This window comes from Cydia amplana, chromosome 3 (genome assembly GCF_948474715.1).
Source record: "Cydia amplana chromosome 3, ilCydAmpl1.1, whole genome shotgun sequence".
NCBI lineage: Eukaryota > Metazoa > Arthropoda > Insecta > Lepidoptera > Tortricidae > Cydia > Cydia amplana.
In genome coordinates, this window is record NC_086071.1 from 15,234,831 (window position 1) to 15,252,722 (window position 17,892).

General features: G+C 37.0%; 2 protein-coding genes across 2 annotated transcripts in view; one reads left to right on the forward strand and one right to left on the reverse strand.

The window, feature by feature from the left end:
* The window catches only part of LOC134662781 (proton-coupled amino acid transporter-like protein pathetic), a 42,019-nt gene extending 39,078 nt beyond the window's left edge, over positions 1-2,941 (reverse strand). Inside the window, exon 1 of the mRNA XM_063519078.1 lies at positions 2,873-2,941. Coding sequence (XP_063375148.1) covers positions 2,873-2,910 — 38 coding nt within the window. The 5' untranslated portion in view covers positions 2,911-2,941. The remainder of the gene's footprint in view (positions 1-2,872) is intronic.
* LOC134662802 (very long chain fatty acid elongase 4-like) overlaps positions 1-17,892 on the forward strand; it is a 115,741-nt gene that overhangs the window by 38,409 nt on the left and 59,440 nt on the right. The gene's annotated exons all lie outside the window — the stretch shown is intronic.

A 17,892-nucleotide genomic window follows, 5' to 3' on the forward strand; every position in this document is an offset into this window, starting at 1 on the left:
AGCCGAGTACAAAACCTCGATTTTTGGGATTTTTACGCAGGATTTTTCGCCTTGTCCTTATCGCACTAGTTTTAGGAGCCGTTTCCGTTAGCGAGACGGGTATATTTACCTAAAATATTTAAATCTCAGCTCCTGTTTCGTCTTAAATACGAGTATAATACCTATATTGCGGTCGCATTGTATTTTATTTCTTATTAAATACTGGGCTTCTAATTAAATACTTCGGGTCGTCAATTATTCTTATATATCAGCCAATTTACCATTGAATTAAAACGAATAATGTTTCTTTAGTTTAGGTAATTAAGTCAATTATTATAGTATATTGTGTACTTAATTCAATACTGGAACTAGACGATGTCATGTAAGGAAGTCTAATGATTTAAATTATATTTTTATCAGATAATAAAAACATTTTAAGATAATTAAGTACCTACACTATGTACTTAAATGTCTTAGATACTTTTATCTAATAAATATTACTTAGTTACTTACGGACTTACTTACTTACTTACTTACGAAATGCCGGAAAACTAGTAGATATTGGTCGTAAATTAGTATAATCCAACCAAGTAACTCACGTGATGGGGCCTGCTACATATCTATAATAAGATTAATAAGTTACCGCAAAATATAATTGAAGCACCTAGTTCCTAGTTTGAACAGCTTTAGATATCGCCTAAAAAGTCTAATTGGGACATTATCTATGAAAAGGGACCTTATTGTCAATGGCGCTTACGCCCCACAGCGACGCGCGGCATTGTATTTATAGTGAAGCATCGTTAATAGTGGCGTAAGCGCCATCGACAATAAGGTCCCTTTTCATAGATAACGTCACAAATACTGGCTAGCTGAGCGCCCGTTCTACAATTACAATTCTTATTGAATAAATTCTTAATATAAATTAATTTTACCCATTTTAATTTTGACATTTCGGTCTAATAATAATGACCTATTGTAGAGCGGGGAGCGAGGACGAAGACGAAAAGCCGACGTTAGGTACTTAGCGCGTGTATTAGGTAACTTAGGGCTATTACAATACTGTTAGAATTTACTTGTCGAGCAAGACCTAACTAGGTAGGCGCGAGCTAGACTAGTAAGTTTTACTACGGAACAGACACTAGGATACTTCAACAGAGGTGAAGGTATATAGCGTGCGGTACCGAAGTCCCTACTTGCATTTCTCCAATAATCTATTTTAACCATACATAATGTATACTAATATTATTTTCTGATTATTCCTAGTACTACTATTATGTTTTCTTTCTTGACATTTAAAATGGCTTTACATATAAATTGGTGTATCTTCCATATAATTTCGGAAAATACCAATATTTTATTTCATTTTTATTTAACGTTGACTGACTGACTATATTCTACTCTATTTAGGCTACCCTAGAATTTTAATTCCACAAGATTATTCGATTTACGTTCGTCGACAAAAGGTTCAATTATCGTTAGGGACAATAAAATCTTTAGAAGAGCGACAAAGTTATCTTTTCGGACTAAATTGGTCGTTTTGTATCTCACTTCACACGGTTTCCTTTGTGCTCTTTTTGCCTATGTAGCATTTATTAGCGTAATTTGGCTATTTATAACAAAGCTACGTTGCAGCGTCAAATTGATAATTAGTGTTTGAAGTGAAAACTTCTTTAGCGGCGCTGTGCACTTTTTGTGATGTGGAAAAAATGTTAAACTCGTAACAGGTGTCACGTGACCGTAAGGCGTAAGACGTAACCCTCTCTTTCTACCGCGCGGCGAAAATGCATGCCTGAGCCTGCTGTTTTGTTTTTATTCACCAAAGAACTTTAGTCATAACGTATCATAATCAGGTCAATTATTTAAAACTGGACTTTTATATTAAGCAATAAAGTTCAATGTTCTAATCTTGTACGGGCTGAAATACGAGGATCTCACAGTTACATTCTAACTTCATATAACTCAAATATAATTCAATTCAATAAAGCTACATCTTGATGAAATCGCTCATAAAAGTGAACTCTAGTACTGGTGAATAAAACTCAAAATATCATGATATTTAGATGCGAGGTCTGCAAGGTAACTTTACAATTTCGATTCGAATTTTGAACAATTAACGCAACAAATTTAAGCTCACTGACGAGCAATTTCGGAATTAAAGTTTTTCAATAGAAAGGAGGATGGGTCAATTATACATAGTGCTGCAGACATTTGGACATTTTGGACTAGTCATTGAGTTTTCACTTCTGTCGGCACTTGCGGAGTGCAACCCGTTGTTTTTTTATGGTTAAGAGTCAGTAAGTTCTTCTCTAATAGCCAGAGACATGACGTTAAAGGGAAATTCGCAAAACAGTTTTGTCTAATTTTGTTATCATGCAGAGTTTTAAATGGGTACCTAAGTACCGTAAAACGGGGTGAGTAGGTTTCGCGGGGAGAGGTGGGTTATGAATGGGGAGAGAAGGTTTGAGAGGGGGGTGAGAAGGGATTTTAAGGCTACTGCTACAAAAATAATGTATTCCAATTTAAAATGGAGCTATAGTAATACGCATAATAAAAAAAATCGATCCAACAATCTTCCAAAATCACCTTTGTATGAAAATCCCTCTCACCCCAAAATACGAGGCACTACGGGGTGAGGTGGGTTTTCCTTTTTATCGTCAAAGTTATGAAATGGAACTACCCAAAATAAAATAAAAACTAAAATACAAACGTCCGGAACACTTATTATATACACCATTCAGTTTTCATATGTAAAAATAAAATGTTATCGAGGTTTGAATTTCAGTTTTGACCCTACTCAGCCCATTTTACGGTACTTTACTATTTTACAAGCTTAAATAAATTACATCAAATAACATCCCGAAATATCGCTATCATAGTTAAAAAAAAAACTTACGTTGAGTTAAAGTTGTTTTCTTCAACTTTCTTGTCCATGTTGTTATCTTATCTGAAACAAAAAAAAAAGACATGTTTCAAAAATGTATTGTAGGTAGGTACTTATTTATAAGTAGGTACATAACTCGATTTTATAATACATACATTTTGTCTATGATTTTTGTGCACTCCAAAATAAATGTTCTCGCACGAGTATGTGCGATTTGTTTTTTTATGCGCTTAAGAGCCCATCAACGTGCACACTAGCGCCATTGCTAAATAATCGTGATTTTTTAAATTTAACGAAATATATATTTAAAAAAGGGGGCCGCTACGTACTGTATGTTATATTAAAGTACCTTTTGAATACATCAAACTAGTTTCTATGTTGCTGGATTCGTCAATCTATGAACTCAAAACCAAAACGGCCGTTTTAACTTTGGACGCATAAATTAACGAATCCAGCAACATATAAACTAGTTTGATGTATTCAAAAGGTACTTTAATACAAAATACAGTACGCAGCGGTCCCCCTTTTTAAATATATTTCGTTAAATTTAAATAATCACGATTATTTAGCAGTGGCGCTAGTGTGCACGTTGATGGGCTCTTAAGCGCATAAAAAAACAAATCGCACATACTCGTGCGAGAACATTTATTTTGGAGTGCACAAAAATCATAGACAAAATGTATGTATTATAAACCGATCCTTTGAAAACCTGTACACTCCTTTTTGAAGAACCCCATACTGTAGTCCTTCGATAAAACCTCTGTAGGGAGCTCATAATATAATACAAGGTGTGTGAAAACTGATAACTTGTATACGTACGTAAAAACTTACAAGTTTTGTATCGAAAATCACTTTTCACTACTTGTCACAGTAAAAAATATTAGAATAAAGGATGACTCACGGTAGACCGGGCCGTGTCCGGGCCGGACCTGCCGGAACTTCGTTTTCTATGGAAAGAATCATGTGATCACCTGTCATCTGTCATAGAAAGTAAGCGCCGGAAGCGGTCACGGCCCGGTCTAACGACAGTCATCTTTAACCCGGTACCGTAAAATGGGGCGAGTAGGGTTCGCGGGGAGAGTTGAGTTATGAATGGGGAGAGTAAAAATGAAAGGGAGGTGAGATGGGATTTTAAGGCTACTGCTACAAAAATAATGTATTCCAATTTAAAATGGAGCTATAGTAATACTCATAATAAAAAAAATCGATCCAACCATGTTCCAAAATCACCTTGGTATGAAATCCCATCTCACCCCAATTACGAGGGACTACGGGGTGAGATGGAATTTCCTGTTTATCGTCAAAGGTATGAAATGGAACTACCTAAAATAAAATAAAAACTAAAATACAGACGTCCGGAACACTTATTATACACCATTCAGTTTGTATATGTAAAAATAAAATGTTATCGAGGTTTGAATGTCAGTTTTGCCCCTACTCACCCTATTTTACGGTATTCTCGTATCTTAACAACTTAACATGATTGTCTATACAAGTATGGAAATGGACGCTTTATATTACATAATTTAACTTTTTTTTTTACAATACAAAACGATAACTTTAATATTTATGCAATAAAGTATTGTTTCAGTGTTACAGAAAACATTAACAAATTAGTTCTGCTACTTATGGCTAATTACAAATACTTAAGTATAACGTGAATGAATTCTATGGTTGGCAAAATATAATTTGCAGTCGTACCTGCGTGTCGCAAACAACAAAGGTGACAGTCCATTTCCAACCGCAGCTGCACTACTGTTCATTTTACTATGGAAATTGACAGTAACACCGACGCGTTCAGTACCTGAACTACCAGTAGTGCAGCTGCGGTCAGAAATGGAATGTTACCCTTAGGTCGCGTCGGTGTTACTGTCAATTTCCATATTAGTAAAATGAACAGTAGTGCAGCTGCGGTTGGAAATGGACTGTCACCTTAAAGGTGACACTCGATCAGCAAATTTTAATTAAAAACAGTTGATTATAGTCTAGGCGTATAATAATCAGAGATCGGACAAATTTGCGACATTGCTCGCAATAATGTGGACAAGACTCCGAAATTGATTAAATAATTAATCATTTAATTATTTTAATTAATTTTTACTTGAGATTTAATTTTGTTCCCTCGTCAATAAATAGCACTTAAATATAATTATTATTGATATAAAAATATGAGTACCTACAGAAAATTTGGAAAACATACTGATTAATTTCTTTAATAAATTTAAATTATAAGAAATCTTTGTTTTTATTGATTAAGAATCAAAATTAAACCTCAGGTAAGAAATTAATTAAATGATTAATTATTTAATCAATTTTGGAGTCATGTCCACATTATTGCGAGCAATGTCGCAAATTTGTCCGATCTCTGATTATAATTCACTTCGGAACCACACACATTTTATCGATTTTCTAGAATGTCTGTTTTGTTATTTGTTTATTATTTAAGTAATGCAAAACATTCATAATTTTTTTTTTCAAATTGAAGATTTCTTTAAACATACTTCGTTTCGGAGAAATAACTGTAGGTATCCTGAATGCTTCATACTCAGTATTTTACGACATATGCAAAAGACTACTCTATTATATTTTTCCCTTACTGGACAGGGCTTTGCCTAGTGTGGGGGTCAGTATAAAGTGTAAATACTCTAATGTATTTTTTTGAAATAAACTATTTGTATTGTATTATGCTGGGTGTCTGCATTAAGGACACAATGCAAGGTATGAATTGAATAAAATGTTCCTTCTTATCCCATTTCTAAAAGTTTATTACATTAAAGTTGAAATTTGCAACTTCGCTTGTAACTTACCGTTAGGTACGGTGGAATTACTCATTTCTGTCTACATTTAGCTTCAAAAAGTCTATATTTGGCTTCAAAAAGTCTACATTTGGCTTCAAAAAGTCTACATTTGGCTTCAAAACGTCTACATTTAGCTTCAAAGCCGCGGTCCTGTCAAACCACCCTCTTATGAGCACTTTATATGAAATTTACTGTCAGCCGAAACCAAACAAATGCCTTGAGTCAGCACGAGGAAAGTTTAGTACATACTACATTAACATTTTAATGACAAAATAAAACGATTAAGTATCAGTCCGGTAATTTGAGTTACACGATATTGATAGTAATACAGGGTGGTCCAAACCATGACGTCCAAAAATTTTTTTTTCGATTCCTAACGTCGTGGGCTATCAGAATATACAACATGTATGTTAGCCGATTTTTCGTAGTTTTCGAATTATGATTTTTTAAACTTTTAACTTTTGTTGTGAAATTCCGGGGTTCCCATACAGGGTGGCTAAAAAATAACTGCATTCCCGTTACCAGGGAGGTTTTGGGATTATACTGAGCAAATTTTACTATGGGACCAACCCCTAGATCGCGAAAAAAAATTTTACCCTTCCATAGAAAATGGACCACAGCCAAAATGTATGAAAGCCAATTTTTTTTTTCGCGATTTCGGGGTTGGTCCCATAGTAAAATTTGCTCAGTATATTCCCAAAACCTCCCTGGCAACGGGAATGCAGTTATTTTTTAGCCACCCTGTATGGGAACCCCGGAATTTCATAACAAAAGTTAAAAGTTTAAAAAATCATAACTCGAAAACTACGAAAAATCGGCTAACATACATGGGGTATATTCTGATAGCCCACAACGTGAGGAATCTAAAAAAAATTTTTGGACGTCAAGGTTTGGACCACCCTGTAGAATGTTTGAATTAATTTGTTCCATTTGTGATATATAGGTAATAAACGTGATATTAAGAGGGCGTAAATCCAGGAAATTATTGAGAAAGGAACAAAAGATATGTCGCGCCGCTTGGATTCGGCGATTGCGTGAGTTTTAACGTTTACCTAAATAAATAATATATATACCTCTGATTTAAATTTTGCTAGTTAAATCTCCAGGCTATATCACTATCACTAGCTACTTTATACTAGAGTTATACTGCTATAGTAGGTATACAGGGTAACCATATACATTTTTTTCTATCGATCCAACTTTTTTTACGGTTTTGCTTAATCAGCCCTTGCACATATGTATGTAGTGGATCCGAGTTATCTTCATGGCATTTGATTTAAATGTATAAAGATCCAATTTACTGCAATTTTGGTTTAGTCCCCTCTTAAGTAAATATCGATTATGAAATAAGTATGGGCCCGATTCGGATTTTGAAATAGACATCTATAAGATATCGTTTAGACATCACCAAGATACGATAACGATATATATCGTTAGATCTTAAACATATGTTTAAGATCTAACCTGTCAAATTTGACATTTGCGCGATTCTGGAGATACTCTTGAACGATGTCCACAAGATATGGCTTAGATATCCAATTCACATCTATTAGATATCTAATTCTATCTAACGTAAAAGTGACATTGGTTGCCCGAATTGCGCTGCAAAAGAGAACTAGTTGAAATCTAAACTATAACGTATCTAGAATAGATCTAGTACGTGTCGTCTCTTGTGAATATCTTGAAGTTCGAATACGGCAGTATGAGAATGTTTTGTGGTCAGACTCTTTTGGCTTAATTCTGTTTTGGCTATATCATTATACTTACTTATACTGTTTGGCTGTTATTGGCTGTATTTGGCTGTGTTGTGTGTGTCTTTAATCTTTATTCTTCAACAGAAACGTGCAAAACGGTGATGATAGTTAATCAGTAAATAGGTAGTAAATACAAAGTCACGCTTTTGACATTGTATTTAAAAGTAAAATATAATAGAAACACGTGGAGCACTATTTTCTATCGTGATTATTAGGTAAGTATATACGACTTGCGGGCGCAGCACTGTTCCAATTTTATCGCCATATACGTTAAAGTCTACGTAATTTGGGGATGGGTTAGGTTAGGTATGGATTGGGTGGGGGGGGGGGGGTTCGAGTCGGACAGACAGACAGACGCACGAGTGATCCTATAAGGGTTCCGTTTTTTCCTTTTGAGGTACAGAACCCGAAAAAGGTCACCCGAAAGGTAAACCGATATTAGTGTATTGGTATCGTTTAATTTGAAGATTTTTTGTGACAACTATATTTAGAGAATAACCCTAACACTTTGTAATGTTTCGTTTCGTCTAGTTCGAAATAGTTTTCTTTCAGCAATGGTTTTTCCCTTATCTCCATAAATGTGTGTCTGTATGTATGTATAACTTCTACATAATTAGCCCAAAGTCCTCATAAAATAAGGCCTTCCATTTCATTGACTTTTGATTCTTTATTTTGACCATTTGTCTTTGAAAGTTTTGATTTTCGGGCAGCTATCTCTCTAGTCAGGCACAAATGCCAAAAATGTAATCCGTCATTACGATGCATTAGAGTACGGAGCACTTATCGCGGGAGTCGTGAATCGGACTTGGCCAGTTTTAGGGTTTTCAACTTTGGTTTAGATCTTAAATAGTAAAATCTAGCTGTTGGTCGATAACATTAAATATTACTACTCCCTGGCACTGCGGGCTCCCTGGCTGCATCGCAGCCATAATTGTGAGTTTTTATTTTTAAGATTTATTTATAATAATATTTATGCTAGTTTAAAGATATTTATCTATGGGCTAAAAATAAAGATTTTCATTCATTCATTAATTCATTATTACTACCTACCAGAAAATGACCGTAAAGTTTACATTCCAATGTCACGAGTTACCATTAAATTATGTTGAATATACGACATTCAGAAGATTGTGGGTCTTTTCTGGATGAGATTGGCTCAGGACCGGGATAAGTGGCGTACTCGAAGAGAGGCGTATGCTTCAGCAGTGGGCGATAAAAGGCTGATATGATGTGTTGAATAGAACTCGTCTCTTACCAGGGGTCGAACCCATTACAACTCGATACACATACAAAATATAGGTACCCACCACAAACGCAAAGAACATTCAGGTAGACTTGGTAGTATAATATAAAAACAAATTATTTCACTGTATTCAAAACACGCTTGCGCATCAACCAAGTGCGGATTCGAGTACAACCGAAGGAAAACTAACTTAAAAATAAATAAAAAGTCCAACTCTTTGATTGCATCTCGAAGGCTTGTTGGCCTCAACTGTAATAAGAGCGTAACAGTACTAAGGTTACAGTGATACAAGTCTGTTCACTAGCTAAGCTGTCCATTTGTCACACAGAAAAACACCAAAGCATTTTAAACCTTAACGATGAGAGATGTGTCTCAATTTTAAATGAAGACATTTTATCATCAAGGACACGTTTTTTATAGTTGACGTTTCTTTCATTACCAATTATTTCGTGCTAAATAAGAAACACGAACATAATGATAATGTTCCTAAAGTAATTGTGTTTACGCTTGTAGTTACTATTTAAGAGGAAACGGGACGGCCGCTTCTCCATACAAACGTAGTCCCCATTTTCCTCTCTGGATATTGACATTATGGGAAATACACAATATGAAATTACATACGCAGAGACATACACAGACAGAGACAGACACACAGACACAGAGAGAGGGACAGAGGGCACCATAAGCCCTCAGTAAAATTTCATATACTTGAAACAATTCAATACATACCAGTGTGACCCCGTTGACCGAGAGGCTTGGGCAGTGGGCACCTGCCGAGATAGCAGAGGGACGCTGGTTCGATTCCTTGGCACGGAATGCCAATGGAGGCCTTGGTCACGTTTTCTTCGTAAGACATTTATCAGTTATTCAGTTTGTTATCTACCTGAATCCAATTTTCTCTTATATGCCTCAATTTACCTACCGGAAGAAACAAACCTATGGAAGTGGAAGTACGTGGGCGATCGTTAAAGGACTGCCACTAATTACCAGTCCGCCGGACGGTATCGGCCTGTCAGTTGTTCGGAGCTGTCAACTTTTTGTTATAACTGACAGGCCAATATCGTCCGGCGGACTGTTACTCAGTGGGCCCCTTTACGCCTACGCGACTACGCGAAGCGGCACCGATCAAAAGTGTGAGATTTGACAACGCAAAGTTTCTACAGATTTCGAGGTCAGAATGCTCTGGATTTGTCCACTATTTGAGACACCCTGGCTCGTGCTATCAATGGTAACAGATAGGTAAAGTTCTACCGTTTAACTCAGACAGTTGGTAATTTACTTATTATGATCACCCATGGATTGGTTGAGAGCTTGGCCATAGAGAAAAAAATACATAGAGTGCTCACTCCATACATCAGTTTTAGTACCAAAAAGACTATTAGCATCTAGCATCAAGTAGCGGAACTATCAGTCCTGCTACTTGACAATAGATGTAGCACCGACCGGAAAGTCTTATCTCAACAGCATAAGACTTTCCGGTCGGTGCTACATCTATTGTCAAGTAGTAGTACTGATAGTTCCGCTACTCGATGCTAGATGTAGACACTGAAATTAATAGTCTGAACTGATGTATGGAGTGAGCACTCTTGTCTTACTTATTTCTCTATGGCTTGGCTGGATGCAGCTGACCGGCTAGCATGACTTACGTTGTCGCACATGAGTCACACGACTCCATACACGAGTATGCAGCGCGTCACTTCAAGGATGAAGTCATGCTAGGTGATCTGATTTGTATTACGTTAAGTAAAAAAATCGGCCAAGTGCGAGTCGGACTCGCGCACGGAGGGTTCCGCACCATCAACAAAAAATAGAGCAAAACAAGCAAAAAAACGGTCACCCATCCAAGTACTGACCCCGCCCGACGTTGCTTAACTTCGGTCAAAAATCACGTTTGTTGTATGGGAGCCCCACTTAAATCTTTATTTTATTCTGTTTTTAGTATTTTTTGTTATAGCGGCAACAAAAATACATCATCTGTGAAAATTTCAACTGTCTAGCTATCACGGTTCGTGAGATACAGCCTGGTGACAGACGGACGGACGGACGGACGGACAGCGGAGTCTTAGTAATAGGGTCCCGTTTTTACCCTTTGGATACGGAACCCTAAAAATGTATCATGTAAACTAGATTAATTAGTTTCATAACTCAACTACCTTATACTATTTAGATTATTATCACTTTACTAACAGCCTGAGATAAGTAAGTATACTATGAGGCATATTCTGATTGTAATAACAGGTTAGAGTTTGATCTAGAATTGTTATGGATTTTATCTGTCAGCGTCAAAAGTTTCATTTTTCGGCTCTCAACCCGAAACGTTTGGGTTATTCGTTCGACCGCCATATTGATATTGGTGACATCGCCTCGTGATTAATTTCTTTGTTTTTGCTTATTAACGTTGTTTAAAGTGTTTTATAATATTGATAGCGTATTATCCAGTAAGTAAATTTATATGCATAACAAAACGAGATCAAATTCATGACCTGTTATTGCAATCAGAATACGCCTCTTTATGTTGTGATAATTGAGGCAAAAGGTACTATAAATTGAAATACTCGTTTTCCCTGTTTTGTAAACTTCTCCTTGTATTCAGGGTTGCAGACAATTCTGCATAATTTATTGTTTATTTATGATATGTTTAAGTAAAGTGTGTGTTCGAGATGGATAATGACCTCCGCAACGTAGCTTCCTGCAATGCTGTGCGTACAGGTAGCTACCCAAGCAAATTGTATCATACAAAATCTACTGTTATATTAAATCAGCAAAAACGTACAAAATACAAAAACTAATACATTTCAACACATAAAATAAATGGCAATTAAATAAAAACTAAATTATAACTAACAAAAATATGCCCCCAGATCTGATCTCTGCGGAAGGGTGCCCATAATGCTAGCTACATTCCCCCGCTGAATGTCAATTTCAATTCTTTGGTCAAGGAATGAGCCAGCCCTATAGTATCCGCAGAATTAAGTGGCGAGCACGGTCATAAATCATCGGAATCATGCTATCTCCTTCGCACCTGCACGGCCTTATGGAGCCGGCCGTGCAACAATAGTGCAGGTAGCGATAACAACAATAGTGACGTTTAAGACCCTGCTCGCCACTTAATTCTGCGGATACTATAGGATCTCTGGTGGTGCCAAGGAGCATCTTCTTTAAATCTTTAAACAAACTAAGCCCATCCTGACACCAAGGTCCCAAAGTTTCAAACGTAAGTGCCGCAAAATAAGTGATTGCTCGATAGTCCAGCATATTTGCGGCGCTTTCAGCTTCAGCTGCTGCCGCCGCTCCGCCAGGCCTTCGGCCCGGCCACGACATTGCGCGACTGGCTTCAGCTAAGGCGACAACCATGGTTGGAGAGACACACAGCGATCGGACCTTTCGTGCCCACCTATGGTTTTCGCCTTAGCCGAAGCCAGTCGCGCAATGTCGAGGCCATAGAGAAAAAAATACATAGAGTGCTCACTCCATAGATCAGTTTTAGTACCAAAAAGACTATTAGCATCTAGCATCAAGTAGCGGAACTATCAGTACTGCTACTTGACAATAGATGTAGCACCGACCGGAAAGTCTTATCTCAACAGCATAAGACTTTCCGGTCGGTGCTACATCTATTGTCAAGTAGCAGTACTGATAGTTCCGCTACTCGATGCTAGATGTAGACACTGAAATTAATAGTCTGAACACTCTGAACTGATGTATGGAGTGAGCACTCTTGTCTTACTTATTTCTCTATGGTCGAGGCCAACGCGTAAGGCGTAAGGGTCATTCCGTTGGGCCTCTTTCCGTCGTCGCGCATAAGACCGGGAGCTGGGAGGCACGAATGGCACACCCACACTGACAAGGGCCCGGCGGATAACATCATTAAGGCTGGCGTGGCGTTTAAATCGAATGATATAATTTGTGTGAGTATTTTTTAAGAAATTTTAAGGTAAATCACGTTTTAAGTTTTATCCCTATTCAACCCAGCCATCCTATTGACATATATCTCAGGACGGGCCTTACGTGCAGTACGTGCACTAAAAATGGTACTAGTTCAGCGGTGTCACTCACGAATTCGAGCCAATCGGGCAGTCTAACGCAACTAGTTGCGACCAATCGCGTTGCAGCGGTGTCACACCGCTGTACTGGCCCCATTCATGCCCATTCTTATTGCCCGTAAGGCCAATAAGAATGGGCATGAATGAGTCCGGAGATATATGTCAATGAGCCATCCTTATTCAACCCGGTTGACGGTATCTAAATGGTGGTACCAGAGACATCCACGTTACTAGTTAAGCATAAGCGGTTATCGCAATGTTACAAGCTCTCAAACCACTGGAATTCGCCCTCAGTATGACGAATGATTGTCACGTTTGTCACATAACAAAAAAATGTTATTTTCCTCCAACAAAAAAATTCATTGCTAATAGGTAGGTACTTAGGTACATATTGTTATGACTATGACATACAAAAACAAGAGCGTGACTTATGAGGCTGTATTTGTCGGAATATACATATCAGGTTTCCCACCATGTTGGTATTGGAATTAATAGCCACGAATAGGGTTGCCAACCGTTTCTGGAGCCCTAAGTCGAGTAATGGTCTAAGAGCTAGCCACGTAAATAGGTATGCAATTTATAGAGCAACGAAATCCCTCTAGTTAGTATGCCATACTATCATTATTAATTAATCCGGGCACCTGGCAGCTGTATAGCGGTGGGTGTGGGAGTGGATGGGCAACAAAGTGGTTGTAAAATCAATTGAAGGTGTGCAATTTATAGAGCTCTGTGTTTGGTGTGATATAATAGCTAATCATGTATTTAATTCAAATATAACAATGCCAGGCGTTTTATTTGGGGGAAAAGTAGTGCCAGGTGATAAAAATCGATAAAAATACACAATTATTTGTGCGCCTGTAGGAAGATCACGAGAAAATTGCACCTGACTCACAATCTATGCGTAAAGCAATTGTGAGTACTTCCTGCAGGCGCACAAAGTGATTGTGTATTTTCAGAGCTCGATAAATTGCACACCTTCAATTGATTTTACAACCACTTTGTTGCCCATCCACTCCCACACCCACCGCTAGACAGCTGCCAGGCGCCCGGATTAATTAATAATGATAGTATGGCATACTAACTAGAGGGATTTCGTTGCTCTATAAATTGCATACCTATTTACGTGGCTAGCTCTCCGGCTATAAGTAAGTATGCGTCCCGCAAAGAGCCCGCGCGGGTCTTGTCTTGTTGTCCCGTTTTCAGGCTAGACGAGATTATATAAGCAGTAAAACAAATACAAATTTCATGCCTTTCAATACGTTGACGGCCACTATACCTTAGCCAGTTAGACCGGATGAAGGAGTCCCGCATTTTATGCCCAAGTCCCGCAATTTGATAGCAAATGTACCGCAAATCTGTGCACTAAGGTTAGCAACACATCCCTAATGCGTAGCACGTTCCACAGAACAAGTAGAATGGCGATGCGAGCGGGGTACGTGTCGCCGCCGGTTATGAGCAAACGCTCGCATGCTAGTACTCGCCCGCGCTGACCGAAAAACGTAAACATGCCTTTTGCGCCACGATAACGTTCAGATTAAGGGCCTACTGCAGCCGCGTCTGGCGCTTCGTAAACCACGCCCGCTAGTTCTTCCCTCCCCGCTAACACGCACACATGGAAACGCTTCGCGCCGCACGTGAAGTTTGTGTGACCTTTTAGCACCATCTAACGTTACAGAAGTTAACTACCATTATACGCGGTCGCTGCGGTCGGCCAGAAACTTAAATTCGGAAAAAATTTAAACAGATGGCGTTGTTACTTGTTCATAATAGCAAACAATAAAATAATTAATTAATAAACCTGAATATTTATTGTTGTTTTGGAAGATGTTAACAGCATAGAAGCAGCAGCGTATATAGCATATAAGTTAAGAGTATTGATAATAAGAAAATAGCACAAGAACAGAAAAGAGATTATTTTTGATAAAATATGATGAAAACAGATTTACCTACTTGATTACGCTCACCTGACTTTGCGGTCACTAAATGCAAATTTCAACCTTATTGTTATGGGGTTACAATACCCCTGGGGTTGCAGGCGTCCATAGTCGTTATTATTATAAATGCTTTGGTTGAAATGCTTTTTAACCCTCGAATTTTTCATAGGTACAGTCATCTGCAATAATATGTTACTCTTCGACGGCCGCAAAAATATGTGACACGCTCTTATGGCTCTACAAATAAGATGTAACATGATCTACCGCAAAACGGCCTTCGGTTTGTAACATATTATTGCAGCTGACTGTACTCGTATTCATTGTTGTATAGGTAGGTATTAATATCTTTTATCCGATCGATTTGCATTTATTTGAAATAAAGCAGTGTTTAGTAATTATATGTTTTATTGAATAAGAGATTATTTAGGTATGTAATGAATACAGGGTGCCTTTTTGAAACACTCATTTTTAGGGTTCCGTAGCCAAATGGCAAAAAACGGAACCCTTATAGATTCGTCATGTCTGTCTGTCTGTCTGTCCGTCTGTCCGTCCGTATGTCACAGCCACTTTTTTCCGAAACTATAAGAACTATACTGTTGAAACTTGGTAAGTAGATGTATTCTGTGAACCGCATTATATTTTCACACAAAAATAGAAAAAAAAAATTTTTTTTGGGGGTTCCCCATACTTAGAACTGAAACTCATTTTTTTCATCAAACCCATACGTGTGGGGTATCTATGGATAGGTCTTCAAAAATGGTATTGAGGTTTCTAACATCATTTTTTTCTAAACTGAATAGTTTGCGCGAGAGACACTTCCAAAGTGGTAAAATGTGTGTGTGTGTGTCCCCCCCCCCCTGTAACTTCTAAAATAAGAGAATGATAAAACTAAAAAAAATATATGATGTACATTACCATGCAAACTTCCACCGAAAATTGGTTTGAACAAGATCTAGTAAGTAGTTTTTTTTAATACGTCATAAATCCCCTAAATACGGAACCCTTCATGGGCGAGTCCGACTCGCACTTGGCCGCTTTTTCTGGATAATTTTGAATTTCAATTGTCAGGGGTGCCTACATTATTTTTTAATACATTTTACAACGACAACAAACAAAAGTTCAAATTCGCCGTATTTTTATTACCCGGGTCGATCGTAACAAAATAGAAAATCATGTTTTTCAAATCTAAGCGTTATTGTAATTTATCTCAAATAACCAAAAAGTCAATCTGACTAGAACTTAAAAACGAACTGAATTATTTTAATATGTCGATTTTTCTTGGTGACCCAGGAGAATTTTTTTTTGTATCCCATACAAAAAGAGCGTATCCCAATCGCGTATCGGTTTTGGTTTTTACTTATAAGTGTGAAAAATATATTCTACCATATACGAAGGATGTGTGTTTTTTCATGTTTTATGTGTCTTTTTGTACAATAAAGTGTTTTACTGCTACTAATATATCATATTAACGATTAACTAAAAAGGTATTTACATCTAATTTAACTGGTAAATTATTAAAGTCCGCTAAAATTAATATATACCTATTAAAAAAAATATTTGTTAATATGTCCCAAAATCATGGCTCATTTTTTAAGTCTCCTGACTTACCAAACATATCGCAACGAAGGCAAGGGTACAACTAATAACGTAACGTTTCAGTTACTTTTTTAGTCGCCGACCATTTTATCCGGGGTACGAAAAGAGGTATTAGATCTATCCTGGGTCTAATATGTTATAAAAACATAGTTTTTTGAAAAATGTTCGTAGGTAGTACACAAAATTTACATTTTCTTTTGAATGTGATTTGGGTCATCGTTCTCCCTGGTGACTTTTCTGGTGACCCAAGAGACATCAATTTTATTACGACTCAGGAGACTTTTTTTCTATGCACTTTGATTTTTTTGATGCGCTAATTTTGTAATCTAAAATAACTTTAAACTGCTGATATACTTATATCTCTTTGCTGATGAGTGGAAGTGGAATTGAAACTTAATTTATTGTTCTCTCCCTTGACATTTTGGCATACATTTGACATGCTGCAGTGCACTCCTAACGTTAATAAAGACATATTTTTTAGAAAAAGCTTTAGGAAAACTCACTCTTGAGCTTAAAACGATTAAGTCCTTATCATATTATGTTAGATTTTTAGTACAGACCCCAAATCAGTAAAAATGTCTCTTAGCCAACTAAATTTGTCTCTGGGAAAAGTACGATATCCCTAAAAATTGTACGTACATTTCGCATTTTTCTGAAGGAACGGAATTCATAAATTGGGTTATTATAATTTTTTCAGATTATTTGATTGCATTGACATATCACCAAGATAGATAGAACATTTAAGTTACCAGAAGAAAATCATTTGTGTTCTTTTATACAGTGTGGAAAAAGTAGGTTCGATTCCCGGGCGCGACTAAGCGAATTTAGAAAAAACAACGTGTTGCATTCCGGGAGTGCCGACAGAAGTGAAAACTCAATGACTAGTCCAAAATGTCTGCAGCACTATGTATAATTGACCCATCCTCCTTTCTATTGAAAACTTTTGGTTCCGATATTGCTGGTCAGTGAGCTTGTGTAAAATTCGAAATTCAAATTTATAGCGTTAATTGTTACAATTCGAATAGAAATTGTAAAGTTACCTTGCAGACCTCGCATCTAAATATATTTGGTCATGATATTTTGAGTTTTATTCACCAGTACTAGAGTTCACTTTTATTAGCGATTTCATCAAGATGTAGCTTTATTTAATTATATTTGAGTGATATAAAGTTATAATACTGTGAGATCCTCGTATTTCAGCCCGTACAAGATTATAACCTTTTTCATGTAATGTCATTGAGTTTTTCTTTATTGATTTAAATGCCATCTAAATGATTGGCCATCTAAACCTTACGGTCACATGATCGCCTTACGCTGTCTCGAGTTTATCATTTTTTCCCCACCTCAAAAAGTGCCTAGCGCCGCTAAAAGATTTCACTTCAAAAATCTTTGAATGCAGTTGTTTCTTTAAAAAACAATAATGTTTCATTTAAGTAAAATGAGCAAACTTAAGGTTTTAAGGCACTTTCCCTCCAGGGCCCATAATTTTTTTCCACCCGGTAGTAGACAACTATTTTTTTCGACTAAATGAAGTTTTATTAGATAAATCGTTGATCACATGGTTCGTTTCACACATCACATCAAATCGTTTGTCATCACAATCAAAATTTGTCAAAAGTAATGAAATTTATGCCAAAAAAAACATAAATAAAACATATAAATTC